At 38.3% G+C, this 20,467-nt stretch overlaps 1 protein-coding gene across 3 annotated transcripts; it reads right to left on the bottom strand.

Annotated features, from left to right (window-relative positions):
- Positions 1–3,877: 3,877 nt before the first annotated feature.
- On the bottom strand, positions 3,878–18,923 carry ogg1 (8-oxoguanine DNA glycosylase). 3 transcript variants are annotated; one of them, XM_039771833.1, is made up of 10 exons: positions 18,859–18,923; positions 15,858–16,190; positions 15,377–15,506; positions 10,236–10,356; positions 7,994–8,409; positions 7,310–7,489; positions 6,606–6,784; positions 6,338–6,485; positions 6,193–6,242; positions 3,878–4,220 (listed from the first exon to the last, which is right to left on the bottom strand). In XM_039771833.1, exons 2-10 carry the CDS (start codon positions 15,879–15,881, stop codon positions 4,104–4,106), a joined length of 1,365 nt encoding a protein of 454 aa, XP_039627767.1. In that variant the 5' UTR covers positions 15,882–16,190; positions 18,859–18,923; the 3' UTR covers positions 3,878–4,103. The 3 variants fall into 3 exon arrangements, with proteins under 3 accessions (XP_039627767.1, XP_039627768.1, XP_039627769.1); XM_039771834.1 differs by lacking the exon at positions 15,858–16,190; XM_039771835.1 differs by lacking the exons at positions 15,377–15,506; positions 15,858–16,190 and having other exon boundaries at positions 18,859–18,917.
- Positions 18,924–20,467: the final 1,544 nt, after the last annotated feature.

The following is a 20,467-nucleotide window of genomic DNA, read 5'->3' as shown; positions in this document are numbered from 1 at the left end:
CTGCCTTCACAGCTGTGGAAAACATCCTGTGTGGTCCCAGTGTGAAAGAAAGGGCATTCCAGTGATCCCAAGGACTTCAGACCAGTTGCTCTTACTACATATATCATGAAGACCTTTGAGAGGCTGGTACTAAAACATCTATGACCTCCGGTTTCTACACAACTGGATCCTCTGCAGTTTGTCTATCAGACACTCATGGCTGTGGAGGATGCTCTCGTCTACATGCTCCACAGAGCCCACTCCCACTAGGACAAAAGCAACACCACTGTCAGAATAATGTTCCTTGGTTTTTCCAGTGCTTTTAACACCATTGTGCCATATCGACAAGAACCTGCAACTCAACATCAGCAAGACAAAGGAACTGGTGGTGGACTTCTGATGTGCCAAGAAGCCTTTGAGACCACTCACCATTCAGGGGAGCACATGGAAGTGGTGCAGTGCTACAAGTACCTGAGTCCACCTGGTCTGACAACACAGTGGCACTGTAGAAGGGTCAGAGCAGACTGGGCTTCCTAAGCAGACTCAGGTCCTTATATGTGTGCAGCAAGCTGTTGGAAATTGTCTACCAGTCCATAGAGGCCAGTGTGGTGTTCTACACCTCAGTCACCTGGGAAAGCCTGCTGCATCACAGGGTGAACCCTGGACTCACTGGAAGCTGTTGTGGAAAGGAGGACAGCAGCAAAATTGGGTGCCATCATGAAAAATCCTCACCATCCCCTCTAGTAGGCGTTCTCTTGGTGCACTTTTAGTCACATGCCTATACCTCCATGGTGTGCTAAGAAGTGCTTCTGGCGGTCTTTTCTGCCCAGTATGATTGTGTGATTGCCGCCCTGGGTTGATAGCGAGACAATCAGACTGCCTGCATGTGTTGGCAAGGCAGCACACAGGCCTCACACCAACACAGAGACGAGCCATCTCCTCCGTCAATCACTCGCACCTACTTCTCTCCCCAGAATGAGCACGTCAATTACTTATTTGAAATATGCTGGCGAGCCACTGCCCTTCTCTTACCACACTGACATTTTTTTTGCTGGCTCATTAATTAGTGTATGGTGAGTTGTGTCTACCTGGAAATCAGTTGGTGCAGCCATCCCACATACTTGACTCTCAAGAACCAAACCAAAGCGCTCCCCTCTCAAGTCCCATCTTTCTCTTTTTCACAACCTTAATGCCTCTTCCTTCCCCAAGTTAGCCCACACTCCTAAACTCTTCTTCAGACTTAATATTCTTCTTGCATGAAGTGCCTTTAAATGGATCACCTGGAGAAAGAACCACTTTCAAGTTAAGAGGAGGAAGCATTTCACTGGCTAAACTGATGTCAGGCTGGCTCTTAGGTCTCCTGCACACCTAGGGCCAGGTCTCTTAGGTAGAGTCTTGCATGGTCTGGGAGTGACCACATGCAGATGGCTAACGGTCTACAGTTTTAAGAATGGCCATGTGCATATTCACCCAGGTTGCTGCATCTCCCCTCAGTTAAGAAGATCTGCATTCCAGTTGTGTCACCTGCCTTCTAGGATTCTTGGGGAATACAGTATATTTCTACCCGACTGCCAGTTTCTCTTTATTTGCATGCATACCTCTAGCTGCTCTTCCATGGCACCACTCATGTCTGCTTAAATGGCATCATGAGCTCCTTTTCCAATCCATGGATTTCAGCCAACCTTGTGCCATCAAAGGGGTGTTACTGCCCTGGCAATGTTTCCATCAAAGAATCCCTTAACTGTATTTTTAAACGCAAATTTTGATTGCTTTTATGTTTCATTATATTATGTTTTGTTTGTATTATTGTATCTGTAGATGTCTACAGGATCTGCTCTAGACTGTAAATGGCAAATACATTATATAAAAAAAAAACTGAAATAAAAGCCATAATCATTTATGTTGCTGTGCAAAATATAACACACTGAGGTTGAATGTTTTGGTGGGGTGAATGGTAGGAAGAAGAATCAGATGGTGTTCTCCTTTCTTTGTATAATTTTTTGTTCTTGCTTGGTGAAAACTGATGGCAAACCTAGGATGGATGTAACACAAAGAAGTCAAAAGTGGGACTCTCTGATATGTATGGATCCTGTTAGTGTACATCTGGCGGAAAACAACAATGCACTCTACCATATGAATCTCATATCAACTATGAAACACTGGTTGTAGCATTGTTTGGGGATGAGGACCACATGTTGGCACAGTAGTAGTGCTGCTGCCTTGCAGTGAGAAAACTGGGGTTCACATCTCAGGTGCTCCATGCTTATAGCTGACATCTTCTTCCCATGTCTGCATGGGTTGTTCTAGGTACTTTAGTTTCCTCCCATATTCTAAAGACAAGGCAGGTTAGGTAAATAAGCTCTAGTGTGGGTGTGTGTTCATCCTGCTATTGTTTCTGTTTTGTTCCAAATAATTGCTCGGATAAGGTCCAGCTGCCCAGCAACCCTGTCCTGGATAAGCAGGTTAGGAAAATGGATGGATGGATGGATGGTTTGAGGATGCCATACTCCCTCAGGAACAGCATATCATGTCATAACTATGGGATTGATTTCTACATGCAAACATGAAGCTTTTTGAGACTAAACTGAAGATAAAAACGAAGTGGGACGTTGAGGAAGACATCGATCCCAATTCTGCAATAATGGCTAAAAGAGTAAAAATTCAATACATTGGAAAGTACAAACCTAAAACTACATAGACAGTTGGAACAGATGTACTGTATGTAATAGAAAACATATTCTGGCACAAGAAACAACCATTATAAACCACAAATGCTAAAAACTTGGACTTCATATATTTTAGTACACAGAAGCTAATTTTATGCTGCAACAAAATCAGCACCATGTAATACAATACAATACAACAGGTTCAGAGAAAAAAAATTCTGATCATTCCTCATAGTTACTAAATTAGTAACGGATAATAATTTACATCTTCACATGATCTGCAATTTTGTACAGTATATTAAAGCAATATCTAAGTACCAAAACTTGATGTAATTTGTTCACTCTGGTATTATGAGCTGAATGAAGCTCTAAAAATATTAAAGGATACAAAAATGCTTTGTGAGCATATGTTACAAAATTATATACAATGTGGACAATGGCTGGCAGTTTATCCCAGCCAATACCCTCAAGCCGCCAGATGGAGCCCTCCCTGCGACGTGGAGATGCCCCGAATTCCAACAGGGCATCATGGACTTTGGAGTTTTAATGCACAGCCCTGCTGGATTACGTCGCATACGCCCAGAGACATATATTTTCCATACAGCCCGGAAGTACATCCCAGTCACGGGGACAGAAGAAATGACGTACTTCTGGGTTGAAGAAAAAGAGTTTTTACCCAACCCGGAAGTGTTAATGTAGTCACATGGACTGAGGGACAGAAGTATAAAAGGACTGCGGGAGATCCCAGCAGGGAGCCGAGTTGGGAGGAAGGGTGACTCAGCTGCTGGGAGTGGAGGATTAGGAATTGAGTATTGATTTATTGATTGTTTATTGAGTATTGTGGAGTGTAGGTGCTTTGTGCACATAATTATAATAAAATAATAATATTGGACTTTTCCCTGGTGTCAGAATGTGTTCTCTGAGGGTTCAACGGGACGACAGCACCCCCTATCTGTCACAACACCAATAAAACAACCAAAACCACAGAATCACTAATTATTGCAGCAAATGTTTAAAAAATGAGGTCCATATAGTCACACCTATAAACACTGCGTGTGATGCTGTCTTGGAAAGTCTTTCAGTGACACTACACAGCAGTACAACACATTTCTCATTGTCACTGTTCTTCTCATACTCCTCAGTCTAAATATACCTCTGATTTTATATATCTTTTACTAATGAATAATGAATAAACCCTGGGTAGTTTGAAAGAATTCAAAACTACAAACAAATCTTGTTTTTTTCATTTAATAAAAGTGAAGCAGATAAATACCTCCCTCCAATTATAGCAGCAGTTCAGATAGTACAAGGACAACGTGACTGAATTTCAGACTTCAGATTCTGTTGTACAGCAGGCATTTGGTGCTGGGCCAATGTCCTCATTTAGCAGGAAACACTCTGCTCATACAGTACACATGGTGATTCAAGCTTTGTCTGTCCCACAAGTCCTTACAGTTGTTAGTGAGGCTCTTGTTTAACCAAATGCTTCAGATTGCCCTTCCCATTACCCTTCTGCTTCTCCATTGGCTTTTCTTGCAACCCCTTGAACCTCTTCAGATCAGAACAGAAGAGAACCTAACCAGTTAATCAAAGGACAAAGATAGATGAATCATTACTAATCTGTGATATGGTTAATCGAACAAAGAGAAAAACTACATTGCTTTCAGGACATTTTTGTGATGTCACAATAAAAATCTAAAAGTAGTGAGGTTCTAATTACAAAGTCTTTAAAAAAAAGAAAAAAATCACATTTAAATAACTTTTATACTTTTTCATACACTATAGTTTCTAGTACTATCTCATGGGTATGTGGACCAAGAACCCAAATAGACAGGACAGCAGCAAATGCCCTTCAGTTAAGCAAAGCCGTAATTAATCATGCTCACAAGGGGCCTCCCAGGGGCACTCTTTTTTTCTAATTCATGTTGCCACACACATACGAGTAGGAGACAGCTAAAGGGCCTGAGTAATTGTAATACCACAACAGACCATGGGGCGGTGGGGTGCGCTGACTGCCAATCTCAGTTCCTTGCAGACCATTCTTGGGAAATCCCGCCAGGTTCCAGTGCCTCTGAAAACATCACTTCCAGTTCTGATGACATCACTTCCGGTTCTGGGGCCAATGATGATATCACTTCCTGTACTGGCCTTTAAAGCTGCCATCTTGCCTACATACAAGCAAGCCATTCTTGAACTCAATTCTGTGAACATCTCTGTCCAATTTCTAAAAACCAATTTAGCAGCTGTGAAACAATATACTGGTGGCTGCCCCAAATCTTTACGGTGTCTTTGGCTCATCTTTGTTACAATGTATACTTCAGAGCAAGGAAAGCAGCAACCATCTAATATTTAACATGGAAGAGCTGGCACTACTAAGGGCACATCTTCCTTTTAACAAATAAATACAGCTGAAACACTGTATTCCACAAGTGATGAGTTCCAACACCTAGATACATGAAACCGCAGAGAGTAGAGAACCCTATATATGTCATCTTTTGTTTACATACATACCTATGATAAAGTTTTCATTGATAAATGTCACACATTAAGACATTGCCAACATTAAACTGTAATAAAATACATTGTACGTTATTTCATTTCTCTCTGTCTCTCTCTCTCGAATGAGCAGGATTCTGGTGTTTCAGCTTAACCCTCAAGGGATGATGGAGCAATGAAAAACATCATACATACAGCTGAAACACATTTTCATATTCCATTTTTATATTAATTTTCTAAAAATATCTTATATAATAGATATCTTATATCTAGCCTATTGTGGGTACTTCATTTCTTATTGTTTTCACTAATGAGAAGAACTTTACATAGTATATTTATTTCTACTAAGTTTATCCTTGCTGGCCTTGTGTTTGAGGATACATTGAGGTCTCTCTGTAAAACCTTCAGAAAAACCAAATTTCCCTCTTGGGACAATAAAATTGAACTGCATTTTACTCTAATGCGCCTCAAAACCAGGGAAGATCTGAAAGATGTTAGGCTACAAAAGTTGGCAGCATGGGTTGCTGCACTCGCCACATGCTGAACCACTTGGATTAGGAGAGCCTCAGCACCACACTGGAAGAGTGTGAGATTTTTTTACAGTGGCAGGAGTGCCAATCCTGCAACCAAAATAGGTAATAAAAATGCTATTGGGGCAAACAACAACCTTTATTCAGATGCCTATCAATTCAAATTCTTTTACTACATGGACATAGAAACATTAGTGTTCCTTGAACTAGCATTAAACATAGTGCAATATGTTAACTAGAATATTGAAGAATTATTAACAAGTAGCTGCAGTTAACTGGAACAGAAAATTTAGGCTGATCAAGGCTATTGACTATTTAGGTTGTGCTGTCCAGTGATAGTTCCTACCATCTGCCCGATTTTGGAGAATTTGATTACTAAATGGATGGACTTTCATGGGGATGGAGTAGTTCTGTCATCACAGAGCAAATATAACCAGCAGTAATGCTAAATCAAAAGGACATAAATCTACAAACTAAAAATTTTATGGTAAGGAAAGAAACTGGGATATTATAATACTTACAGACTGTGCCCAGCCGGCATAGGTGCCAAACCGTTCCCTGAAGGTGTCTCCTTAAATTACATATGAAAGTGTTACATTTTACTGAACAAACTGACTGTCACAGTTTTAACCCTCAGATTCAGAGCAATAATGATGTTGTTCTCACCAATTTCACGGTAGACCTTGGGTGTCAGAGTCTTGGACTCCTTGCCTAACTGAGGCAGATAGTTCTGGGATGCCATTTGCCATACATGAGTGTCTACTGGGACAGCATCTGTTTTATCTAGTGCCATCAGACACACACAGTCTGCCACCTGCAAGAAAGCGAGAATAAAAGACAAAACAGTCCTTGCTACATTTCACAGACATGCCAGCTGCTAGACAGTATGAGGAAATAATCTGATGGCTGCACACAATCAACGGCAAATATTTACCTTCGCACCAACTCCAGGCAGTGTGCGGAGTGCTGCTTTAGCCTCCTCATATGTAACATGACGTAAAGAATCCAACCAGTGAGGACCATACTTCTCTAGGATCTCTTGAGCTGCTTGCTGAATATAACGAGCCCTATACCCAAATTTTAGTTCCTGCAGATGGGCTTCTACATCCGGAGCTAAAAGTGAACAATATTTAAGGATGGTGAAGACAGCATGATTAAAGGAAAACTCAAACCAAAAATGAAATTTTGTATAAATGTTACTAAGTCCATGTGCTTTGTAGTGATGGCCAAGAAAATTTTTTAAACTAATGTTATCATGCAGAACGAGAGAAAAATGTTTATGACATAGCTGGCAGTTAATGGTCTCCAGTTCTATCCAATGACAATGTGAAAACATCCATGGAAAAAAAATGAATGATTCTCATGTAACTTGTGTCACATATTTCACATGTCTGTTTTCATATTGTTTGTCACTGAACAGAACTGGTCACCGTTAATTGTCTGTTATGTCATAAACATTTTTCTCTCATTCTGCATGAAAACATCACATTAAAAATGCTTCCAGGCCATCACTATAAAACACACAGGGTAAGTAAAATTAAAACAAAATATTGTTTTTGGGTGTATTTCTTTAAGCTTTACTGCATGCTGAGTACTATCCAATTAAAAAAATGTAAGACTGACACACAAGAGAACAACCTGCTAGAGCTTGAAGTGATGGAAAGTCGTGGTAGTGTTTCATGTCCAATGTGCAGAGTAAGGGTCCAAAGTTCTGGCACAACCTTTCCACCATGCCGCTGATACGTGTAATGTGGTTATTAGAGGTACAAATCAATGAAAACAGACATTCTCGGGGGTCTTGACGCAGTACTCGCACTCCTGTTAGAAGACAAATTTGCAAAAAAAAAAAAAATGGAAAAAGTGTAAGAGGTCCTCCTCACCAGTTTACAGACAAAGAAAACTGACCTTGGATGCCTCACCCATAAAACAGCTGGGATTAGTGGCTGGTCTGGACACTCAAGCAGCACACTTAACATTTAACTGCTGATTAGTGTCTGATTTTAGAATTCTATAATGGACAGTGATAGGCCCAACTGCTTTTGTAATGAACAATAGTTTTGTGTAAGATCACAACTGACTGGACTGGCTATTCATGCACAAACGTAATGTATGATGAAATGCGTAATGTTTTAGCCTTGTTTGGAAGTGACTAACCTTACTAATCTGGCTGCTAGTGGAGTTAAAAATACCGGTTTGTGAGAGACACTAAGGCAGTGACCACTGATGTTACATTATTGTTATTTCCAATGTAACCACTTGGAGCCCTGGCCAGGTTAACAGGTACACCTGCAGTCGGTACAGACACAAAAGCATGTACTATACCTGGAAACTTTGTTGCAGCTTTTTTGAAGAAAGAGTCTGTCTGACTCCATTGTTCATATAGCTCCTCCATTCCAACATGTAACTGGAAGTAATCCATCAAAATGTCTTTGTCCTTCTTGCTCTGTCCATCATCCCATGTGTCACAGTCTTGGTCACAAGGAGTCACTAGTGTTTCAATGGGCTCATGTTTGGCTTCTGACACCTTCTCCTGTAATTCCAATGTCTTCTTCCTTTTCCCCAGCTTAGCTTTGAGATGTACATTCATACCGACATTTCCATCCTTTGGGTAAAGACTTCTGCCTGGACCGTCTAATTCTCTATATGTACGGTACCACAGTCGATCTTCTGTCTGGGTTAGTGTCCATACCTGGCTGGCAATCACACCTGTCCAGTGACCCTTGCTCGTCTCATGCCACCTATCCAATGGTATATTATTTTACATTAACATGATTAAAACAGCTATACTTAAAATAGTGATAAAGAAATTATCCTACAACAATTATTTCTGGTAACAAGTGATGCCCCCATTAAATGCATCCAACCCTAGGATCATTAAATGGGTGAGGGGCATTCAATGCAAGAAATGTTAAAATTAAACACTGAGATAATTATGTCATTGTATATTTGAATATTGTGTGGCCTATTTTTCAAATTCATTACGTTAGCCACATAGGATGACTTTTGTATTTAAAATAGAAACCAAGCCAGTTATGAACAATATGACCCCATCCTCTTCCAAACACGAAATACGTGTTGTACTTTTTAATGTGGAGCAATTCATTTTACCATCTTTGATATGAGCTGTGTCATAACACAAGTTCAATTCTTTAGTCTGGACTAAATATATGTGTGTTTATCTTATACAGACACACACATATATCTTGCACTACTATACTACCACAAAATATGCGTGATAATTATCTCCTAACAATGGAGGCTACACTAGCACATTAACACATGGCCCCCACATTTGAAATCAAACTTATACCTCAACCTCTGCATATCTTAATTACCTACTTAATTTATGGTATTGCTTTGACAAACCATATGAAAGATATGACTTTTTGCATTAATGTGGCTGAGAAAAACACTGCTCCTGGATTCGACAGAAAACAAGACATCTAAACATGTGTTCCAGGAAGGCTTTAGAAGCACTTCACATTGCTACTACTATTTTTTATTATTTTTAACTACTAGGTTGACAATTAGTTTTCCTTAGATTTATTACTAAAATAATTCATGACTAAAGAATTGTTTCATATGTGGAAAAAAACTCAATTTATCCTACATGAGAAAAGTTTTACTTTTTTATAGAAAGAATAAATACATGCAGATGTGAGCTTTATTCTACTAATCCTTCTGTTATTTCTTTTTCAGTATGGCAATTAACACATTTCCCTTTGTGAACCAATATATGAATAATCAAAGTGTAAACCCATAACAAACATACAAGCCAAAACGTGACATTTCTGAACTCTTGTGAACCATGTAAAATTAATTGTAAAGAATCGGTGAAACTCCTGACCCATTGCCAACACAAGAAATCTGTTCTTTACAGTTTAGTTAATAAGGGAGCACTGTCGATAATCACAAACTTTCAATTAAAAGATAGGCTCTTTCTTTAAACAAACAAAACACAATCAGCATAACAGACACATGTTTAGCAATCCATAAATTTGTGAGCCAGCTTAATACAGTATAATTATATGGTCAAAGGCACCATACCCTAGTACCATCAAGCAAAGGCAGGAACTAAACTACCATAATATACACTCATTCACACACCCACATTCACTAATATTGGGCCAACAAAGAGCAGCCAGGCTTGTCTTTGAGATAAAAACTGGAATATCCAGAGAAGTCCCTGTGTGAACATTTTAAGTAGAAACTGACTAGAATTCGAACCGAAATCCCTGTAGCAGTGCTAACTACCGCAACAACATGCCTCAGACAGACTCAAAAAATCCTTTAAAAAATAATTTAGGCACTGCTTGAAATCATATGCATCAACTCAGGTGCAGGAACAAGTCTGATAATTCACTTTTATGTATGATAAACATGAAGATGATTTCTAGACCTGGCTTTAATCCCTATTAACGATAAAAGGTTCACACTAGCTTTCTGTTTTGGAATTCTTACTGCACTTAGTCAGTCTCCTATTTTGAGTTTGTCAGAGCCTTGTCACTGCTGGCAAACACCACCCAATAATAATACGACTAATAATAATAATAATAATACTCACCTGAAAGACTGGCCACAATTAAGTACAATTTCCAGGCAAAGCTCAGAGCGGCAACAAGGGATAGAGCGCCACCTTTCATCTTTAAGTAACAGAGTTTCATGCTGCATCATTTCTGCTTTCACTAAGAAAAAAATAGGCCACAATAAAGAGATATAAACAAAACAAAAAAAAAAACCTGAAAAAAGATTTTTCTACAGAATTAGTCCAAGGTTGTCAAAGTAAGTATTTGGATTGGAACAGCACCAAGGAATTTTCATTCTAAATGCTTTGCTGCCTGTTTAATTGCTTCAATTAAAACAAATGCCTTTATTTAAGAACACAAGCAAATATTTTGGTATGAACAAGCCATTCAGTACAAAACAGCTCATCAACTGCCATTTACCTAGGATGGAGAACTAACACTGAGACCTGGAGGGCTCTATCATGTTTAGTCTAAGCTATAAATGTAAATGGTTCACTGACTAATCTGACTGTAAACCAGCACTATATCATTAGGAAAAACAAGAAATGGAACAACTGCATAATTTAATGTTAATTTCAATGAGGCATCATATGATATACACTACATTCAGTGGATGATAGTGTACAGTTATAATGAATAGATAAAACAGTAAACTGGAGGGTCACCTTAAATTAAAAACAGATGTCACCAGGACGGTCTTCAAAATGAACCAGTGATTAAATTCAGTTATGTATTTCCGTGCATACTGCAGTAGGTTCATACATTTCAGAGAAAAAGATTCCACTACAGCAAAGATCAGAATGCCTCGGGTCAAGGGCATACATGCTTAGCAGTCTGGACTGCCCATATTGCAAGCAACAACCACATGCCTCTGTTATTGAAGATTTGCAGAATTCAGTGTTTTCAAAGCACGGTGATTAACACGTTAATTAACTGAAGTGTTTTTATATGTATTTTTATATTTTCTTTGAACATGATCAAAACAAAAAATCAAAAGTAAAATAAAATTTTCTTCGGGCAATAATATTACTTATGATTGAATAATATTTTATTTATAAGACTGCTACATGAACAAAGACAGCATCCCATGCACGGCACACATTTATGTGCAAAGATACATTTCAAAAGTACTTTTGACTTTTTTTGCACACAGTCTTGTTGTGAACAGTGCCATATCCCCTCAGATTTCAAGAATTTTTCAAATAGTATACTTTCTGGCTCTAAAGCTTCAATGTGTAAATTCATCCTTATATTTAAAACATTTTTATTAACTTTAAATATCATTTAATATCACAGGTGTATGAAACTTAACCAAGTCCATTTATAAGGTTTTTACAATCTAAAAATGACCTGCTGTACTTTTATAGCATGCTTGAGATGCAAAATATTCACTTCTAGTGTTTATTATTTTTAATGTAACTAAAATGTATTTTGACTTCATGAATATATTAATATTAGATGAATTAGTTCTCTGTAGCAACTGCTGAATGACAGATTGTTGCCTAAATAACAAAAAGGTTATTAACTAACACAGAAAAAAGAGTGTCAATAACTAGCAGAAGTGATGTACTCTAAAATATGCACAGATAGCAGGACTGATAGCCAAGAATCTTTCTTTACTATAATTTATTATTATAATACTCTGAAACCAATCTGTTTACATACAAATTCACTTGGGTGCCATTTTGGTGTAGTGGTTACATCAACTACTATATAAAAAGCTAGGTGCAAATTTCAGCTCCGCCACTGTTTGCACAGTTTGTTCACTCTCTAATTTTTTAGGGGTACTCCATTCTCCTCACACTTCTTGAAGATGTGCACATTAAGGTGATTGGTAACACTGTTCATCTGCAATTGTAATGAGCATTTTGATTGATTTCACTGATTCAATTCTTTTAAACTACCCATTTAAGTAAATTAATTCTTTTGATTAAAAATATGTACATTATTTTGTGTGTGTGTGTGTGTGTATATATATATATATATATATATATATATATATATATATATATATATATATATATATATATATATATATATATATATAGTGGCAGACAACTGGGGGCTAATGCCCAGCCAGGAAGCCTGGAAGGACCGGGAATGGGGTTATACCTCCCCTGGGCCACGAGTGGGCAGCCGCCCTGGTCTGTATAGGGGCCATGGGAACCGAGCATGGAAACTCAACCCTATTGGGGCTCGTGGTCACCACTGGGGGGCACCCAGAGGATTGGTGAGCCCTGGATGCCAGCACTTCTGCCACACCCGGAAGTGCTGGCGGAAGGAATTCCAGGGACACCCGGTGTGCTTCTGGGTGCTCATGTAGCACTTTCGCCACACCAGGAAGTGCCACTGGAAGTTCGTCAAGAGAGCATCTGGAGCACATCCGAGTGATAATAAAAGAGGCCGCCTTCCTCGAGCAAGAGAGCCAGGGTTGGGAGGAAGAAGGCATCGCACGGGAGGACTGGAGGAAAGGCAGCCGGAGAAATCCAGAAAGGAGCGAAACGGACTCGGAAAGGTGTTTGGTGCATGGACGCTGTGATGTGTGCTGTACTTTAAATAAAGTGTGTGTGAATTCAGGACATTTAGTGTCTGTCCGTCTATATATTGTGATAGAGGGCTAGGAACCCTGCCCCACCAGGACGCCTGGAGGAAGGAGGAACCGGAAGAGTGGCACTTTTCCCTGGGCACCCGGACGGTCCCTGATTCCTGGGGGACAGTGCTTCTGGGACACCAGGAAGCGCTGACAGACCAGGGATGATTTACACCAGGAGTGCTTCCGGGTGCAAGGGCAGCACTTCCACCACACTGGGGAGTACAGCCGGAAGTCCATCGTCGTCTGTGCTTTTAAGTATGCCGAAGCACCGCGATAAAGCGGCATTTTTTAGAGGAGCGTCCGTATCTTCTAAGCAAACAGCCTCTGTGCAAACAGCCCCTCTGCTCACACCCCTCCGTCAGGCGCAGAGAACGTCAGAGAAAGAGAGAGAGAGCGGGAGATTAAAGCAAACAATCAAAAAATCAATAATGCTTTTGGGTTTTTAAGTATGCCGAAGAGGAGCGTCAGTATCCTCTAGGCAAACAGCCCCTCTGCTCGCACCCCCTCCGTCAGGCAGAGAGAGTGAGAGAGACATAGAAAAGCAAACAATCAAGCACCGCGCAGGAAGCATATCTTATATCATTGAGGAGTTTTGGTTAATATGTAATACATGCTCTGATTGGGTAGCTTCTAAGCCATCCGCCAATAGCGTCCCTTGTATGAAATCAACTGGGCAAACAAACTGAGGAAGCATGTACCATAAATTAAAAGACCCATTGTCTGCAGAAATCCGCGAACCAGCGAAAAATTCGTGATATATATTTAGATATGCTTACATTTAAAAATCCACGATAGAGTGAATCCACGAAAGTCGAAGCGCGATATAGCGAAGGATTACTGTATATATATATATATATATATATATATATATATATATATATATAAAACAAAATATACATTTAATATGAAAATAATTCATGTGAAATTATCCTGTTACAGTACACAAAGCATAACGTCATACTTAAGATGCATAATTACAAAAGACATTACATTACAGAATCAAAAGTGAATGACAATGGTGCCACTCATACTAAGTAAATGATTTCTTCACATATTAAATGAACGAGAATTATGTGCCTCGTTTTCAGGTAATGATTAGTTTGCAAACTAAATGAACGAGATTTGTGAGACTTGTTCATGCATCAGATGAATGAGAATTGTGTGACTCATTTTTGAGTAATGATTCAGTTGGAAATGGAAAAAATTAGTAAATAACATGTGCTCAGTCCATTTATTGAGCCATAAAAGGTGTGCGCTAAATTAAAGCTGAAAGCAAATAATTGTTAGAAATTAGAATTATATTTTTAGAAGGTTCAGTTTTGAGCGACTAATTTGCTGGATGAACAAACGGACCTAAACATATTACTTTAATATTATGTTTATATACTCTACTTAAAACAATTCAAATAATGAATTCTACAAACAACTAATGCATTATAATATAAATGTGTTGCTAGTGTATTATACTATTATGATAAACGAGAGAATGATCAATGAGAGAGTTCTTGTTCGCTGGTGATTATTTAATTCTAACTTGAAAAAAGCATGAATCAGATGGCCACTACTTACATATCCACTTTAAACATCTAAACAAAAGAGGCCGATGGCATCACGCATGCACTTCAGCACTACCATTAAGCACTACTAAATTGATTCGTTCAAGCTTGCAAATCAATTTCCACGATTCACTGAAAACAGTCATTCAAAAAGAACGAAATGATTAACACACCAATCATTACTAATCTGTAACTAATTTCCCAACCACCATATTGTTCAATCTTATCCTCCCTACAATTGTCTTTTAAGTTTAAAAAATGCTTTCTGTCTGATACCTTTCAGATACAAAAATGACAGTTTCAGTTAAAACCCAGTGTTCCAATGACTAACATGGGAATTTAAGTGAAATGTTTCTTAACAACTCTGCAATCGTTTAAACAATAAACCAACAGAATTTGTATTAACTAGTAGTAACTAAAAGCATGAATTGTGGTAAACAGTGCATTTGCTTTTTTTTTTTTTCCTTTTTCTTGTTTTATAAAATAAGTTTGGTTATTCAGTTGGACTCCCTGTTTGACTTACTGTACACAGATGGGGCTTTCACAGTATACTATGGGCTACTCTTCCCATACTTTGTAACTGTCATCATTGTATAACATCATGAAGTGGGTACTGCAGCAGACATTTTACGGCTGAATGCCCTTTCTTAATATAGGCCAATGTCACAGGGGTGGTTCCTAACATCTGACTAAGGAAGAATTCAAAAGGAAAGAGCGAAGAATTAAAGGTGCCACATCAAAAACAGATGAGATACAAATATGGGCAGTAGATGAACCACGCCTGCACCAAGACCTGATAATTTGCTACTGATTACCTATCCCCAGTTGCATTTAGGTCACTTTATCTCAAGTATGAATAGTCCAAACCCACAAAAAACTTGCAGGTCACACATATCAGAATTCACATATATGTAATGCACTTCCAAAGATGAAGTATAGGACTAAACTGAGGAGGCCAGCTTAAAAAGTGTGAAGAGGGTACAAGATACTAGAATAACGTATCAAAGAATTCTGAATTTAACTGCAATACCTGTCTCAGTCTGAAGAAGGAAGCCAGTAGTAAGTGGAGCTCTTCCAAGCTTCTTCAAGCTGATGTGAAACAGCTTGACAGTTAATACTGATGGCAGAAGACACAGCATTCCACTCAGAAACAGCACATTCTGTACAAGGACCAGAAAGTGAAAGGGGAACTGATATTTACACTGCAGCTATTTACATCACACCTAAACAATCATTGAGAATAAAAGGCCAGTCTTCACATATTTTGTATTTTTATTTCTAAATGATATTACTACTAGCTTTGAATCTGTGCTACTCAGATGAGACTTTTATATAATGTACAGCTTCCTAAACAAGTTGTTTATTACATCAAGTACCAATTTTTACATGACTCTGTAAAAGAATAACAAAAATGGCAAATCAGTGGGTAGTCCTTGAAAATCATCTCACATTTTAAGACCAAGGTTTACATTTCAGAACAGGTGAAACTACCATTTACACTGCAAACCTACCAGAATTTGGGTTTCATGCCACATACAGCAACCATTTTGATACTACGAAGACCCACAGCGGTAGTGATTACCACTTCTGTCTCACAAGTCCAATGAGATACATTCATCTCCTGGCCTGTTTACAGCCTTTGTGGGGTGTTTAGATTCTGTCTGTGTCTGCAAGGGTCTCTTCTCATCTCTCAAAGATGTGCAGCTTGGGTGAAGTTGGCATTTTTAGGGTAACAAAATCATGAATGACTGTGAGAATTTGCCCTGCAACAGACTAGTGTTCCAAACTGACTGTGCCTGCCTTGTGCTCGGTGCTTCCACAACAGGCATTTTCCTCTTGTAAGCCTGTAAATGGAAAAGTAGATTCTTAAGACAGATGGACAGACTATGAGATAAAAGTTACATTATGATTTTTTTTTTATATTTCATATCAATCCAAACCAAGTATTTCTGGTCATGATTGTGACAAGTATAACATGCTTTTGGCCGTGACTGTGCAACTTTCCTTCTGAAATTCTTACTTCTTCTTGCCATTTAAAAAGATGCTGTTAGACTCTATCGCAATTCTAACTCAATTTACCCAGAATAAGCGGTTTAAGAAAATAAATGGATGAGTGAGCTGGACAAAACAGATCCTGCTCAAAATGTATATATATATAAATATTATAGACATGGGTGTTTATCCAAACTATCCAGTTCTTCTTCCAAGTTCCAAACACTGTGTAAGTTAGGTTAACTGGAAACTGGAAACCAGGGGTAGGCAACATTGGTCCTGGAGGGCTGCAGTAGCTGCAGGTTTTCATTCCAACCCTATTCCTTAATTAGAAACCAATCTTTGCCAATCTCAGAGGTTATTTAATTGTATGGCTTGTTATTCTGCAATGTAATGCTATTATATCATAGATTTTGTCCCTTTCCAAGGTAGTCATCCAAATGATTTGAAGCATACAAGGGATCATTTTCAGTGTGTCACATTTTTCTCTTAAATATTTTATTAAACCAAATAGTGCATGCTAAGTACACATATGTGTAAACAGAAACAAGTTAGAAGGGGAACTGCTGGCTGCTTTGTCATTTGTATCTTATTAAGAAAGAAGCCTTGAAGCAGTGAATGCAGCTGTTTAAGACAGAAATAAGCAATTAAAGGTCCAGAACCTTAACAAGCGAGACCAATAAAATGAAGCAGAGAAATGTCACTTGAGAAATAAGTGCTTTATTAGCAATGATTGACATCCCAATAAGAAACTGGGTTGAAACAAAAAACCTGCAGCCACCATGGCACCCCCCCAGGACCAACGTTGCCTACCTCTGCTTTAAACTCTCTCTCACTCGCTTAGCCGCTAATACAGAAGCGAGGCGAGCACATCGGCAAAACGGTATCCCTTTTTTGCTTTTCCTCCCGTCACTAACACAGAAGCAATGGGAGCACGTTGGTAAAACGAAGCCTCCAAAGAAAAACAAAGTCGCTTAGCCGCTAATGCACCATCGATGCGAGCACATCGGCAAAATGAATCCTCCTAGGAGAGAGACACACACAGTTGTTCCTTTCAATTACCTGACTTCTCTGTATTTTCTGATGATTTCAATAGTTTCTAGGACCTCTGCCTTTTTACAGCAAGGACTTACACAGATAGTTATGGTATAATTGTAATTGAAGTGCAAATTTGTAATTTTTTTTTTTTTTTTAAGTGGTGCAATAAATTTCATTCTACTAAGTCTACTGATTCTGTGTGAAGGACATGTTTGTAGGACCATTTAAAGAATTTCAGAAAACATCCAACAGGTAAGACAGGCAGTAGAGCAGACCTCAGTGTTCAGCACGACATCAGTTGGAAGCGCTAGATATTTCAGTCTGAACTTTCCGCCTAATCCTTTACAAATATTTATTTTGAAACCTGTATAAAATACAAATACTTCATAGCTTTTAGGAATATATTAGCTACACGATTCAAATGTTGCACTCAGTTTATTGAACTGTTGAAATGAAAATTGGGATATAATAAACACTGCGAATTTGATTAGATGAAGGTACTGTTCAAAGTGGAGCTCATTTGAATAATGTAACTGTAAAAATAATGCTATTTAAGGCAAGAAAACAGCACCAGTTTATTCTATATTCAGCACCAACAGTCAACAGACTAAATTAAATGACCATTCATACTATATACTTTCAAAAATCGTGTACTCCATGAATTTCTTTCCCTCTGGTTAAGCAAGGCTTACAATAAGCATGTGCACTAGCAGAAATCTATTTCCTGTTTTGAATATTAATTGTTTCATGAACAATATGCCTACTTACGATTTTCTCTTTTAGTAATATTCATGTGAGAGTTATGCTTGAATGGAAACAAAAACTTTCAGTGTTTTGTTCTTTTTACTAGATTGTCATTGTTATGTGTCTATGTATGGCTATTCTGTTATTAATCTTCTCGGGGCACAGTATAGTATCGATTTTCTCATTTAGATCGTAAGATAAAAAAGTTTAAGAACCCCTGGTTTAATACATAACCTTGGCGTATAACTTGTCCAACCTAGACTGCGAGGTCCCTGAACTTGCTTTTTCTGGCAGCTCAGTTTGCCACTGAAAGGGTAGCCAGTATTTCGCAGAGTCCATTCACGCACACGGTGTCAGATTAATGGAAACACGGAAGGCTTTGGGATGCAAGTACTGTAAATGTACCGCCTGTCGATTTTAACTATTGTTTCTATTCGCTTTAAACAAGCAAAATTAATATTTTCATCATCATGCAATGGAATGTGTGTAAATATAAAGTTTAAAATACCGCATATTAGGCGCATAACTGCTGCTGAAGTTAAACTGGAGAAGAAATAAAATGTACATATAACACTATATACCGTCAAAACAATATCAATATACACTGAAAATGGAACGGTTGTTTACACGGCCAACACTTGAAAACTCTACCCAGAGATACTGCTGCAAAAACACACGGCTGCCATATGCAGCTCACTACGGATTCTTCACCCTGGCATTAAAGTTTTAATAATTTACCTTCCATTACTGACAAGGAAAAGAATTGCCTGACGAGCCGACTCGCGTCACTATGTACACAAACGTCATTTCCGGTACTACCCACCGTTTCCGGTCTTACCTTTACATTGTAGAGCGAGTCACTTGGTGTTAAGCTCGTTATTTTCGGAAACTCATTCTGCAATATTTTGCTTAGCTTCCTTAGTGTAAATCGTTGATGACTATTTAGTTATAATTATGGTATGCATAACTCACGAGTACGTACTACAAGTTCTGGATCTGGGAGGCTGCACGAATAAGGGAACGAATATGTCTTAACACACACAAAAGTAAAAGGTTGACGAAGTTAACTCAATTGTATAACACATTACATCAAAGAAACGTTTGCTATTTTTTGTCAGTAATTTGAATGGCCTAATTACTTACTGGAATTGCTGACTTCTTGAAAACAGATACAGACTGACTTTCTCAATGAAAGCACTTCTTTAAAACAGCGTTGATGTGCAGTTTAACCATTTACTGTATATATTTGAAGTACTGTAACATGTTGTGTATTTGTTTTATATGCAATCTAAGGATTTCAGCACAACCCGTTTTACCTTAATTTGATTTTTGCCTGCACTCCAATTTTTAATTATTTTTTTTTTAACAAGGATGTGCTAATTAATTTTGCTTCATATTTTATTTGTATTTTAGTGATAAATTAACTGGAAAATTATCCTGGTTATGGACTGTTGGCTTGCTTGTATTTTCTTTTCTCTTTTTACTCTTTTTAATTATTCCAAATAAATAAATATCTGATTGCTCTCAATTTCAGTCATAATATTTTTCTGTTTAAGACATGCTGAAGTGCCAGTCTGTGTGTGTGTGCTATCTTAATTCTAGCATTCAGAACATGACAGATAGATGCCCAAGCCACACCACCACGTGAAACTCCCCTTTTTGTTTATGGTGTCTCCGGATCATGAATCAGTCGCATGAGAGGCAGAACTTCAAGTCGTTTTTAACAACTACAGTACAGTAGGTGAATTTATTAAACGCCAGGATTACTTGCATTGCTACATATGCAGAATTTGACTTATTTCTGCTAACAATGCTTTTCATTTGATTTTGATTTGATATAGTACTAGGGGGCTTACTCTCTGCAACCATTTTGCATCTCTGCCGCTCGTGTTGTGAAGAGGGGGGCTGAATTCACCCCAAGGGGACGTGGTCACTCCTTTGAAACCCCCTCTTAAACAGTGATACAATGGGAAAGAAATACAGTTTTTTTTTTTACCTGTCTTTGTCATCTACTGTTTGTCTTCTATTTCCGCCCCCTGGCGTGGTTAAATCTGTTGGCACAAAGTCTCATCTCGCGGGACGCGAGTTCTTGATATTATTTAGTTTATAATTTAAAAACAGAATAAGAATATGAAAATCTAACAGCATAACATTAAAGTTCGATAAATTCTGAAAAGAATGACACCAAACATATATATGTAGGTTTTAAAATAAGCCGATTTAAAGCGTGACAAAACACGTCACATAAAATCGTTGCACTTTTAGGTTTAGGATTATATATATATATAGGGCATATTTTAATCCCTAAATTTCCCATGTTCTCAGTAAACAAATGTCAGAGTGCAGG

The sequence above is a fragment of the Polypterus senegalus genome, chromosome 12 (assembly GCF_016835505.1).
Source record: "Polypterus senegalus isolate Bchr_013 chromosome 12, ASM1683550v1, whole genome shotgun sequence".
In the NCBI taxonomy this organism is placed as follows: domain Eukaryota; kingdom Metazoa; phylum Chordata; class Cladistia; order Polypteriformes; family Polypteridae; genus Polypterus; species Polypterus senegalus.
This window is presented reverse-complemented; position numbering and strand designations above follow the sequence as displayed.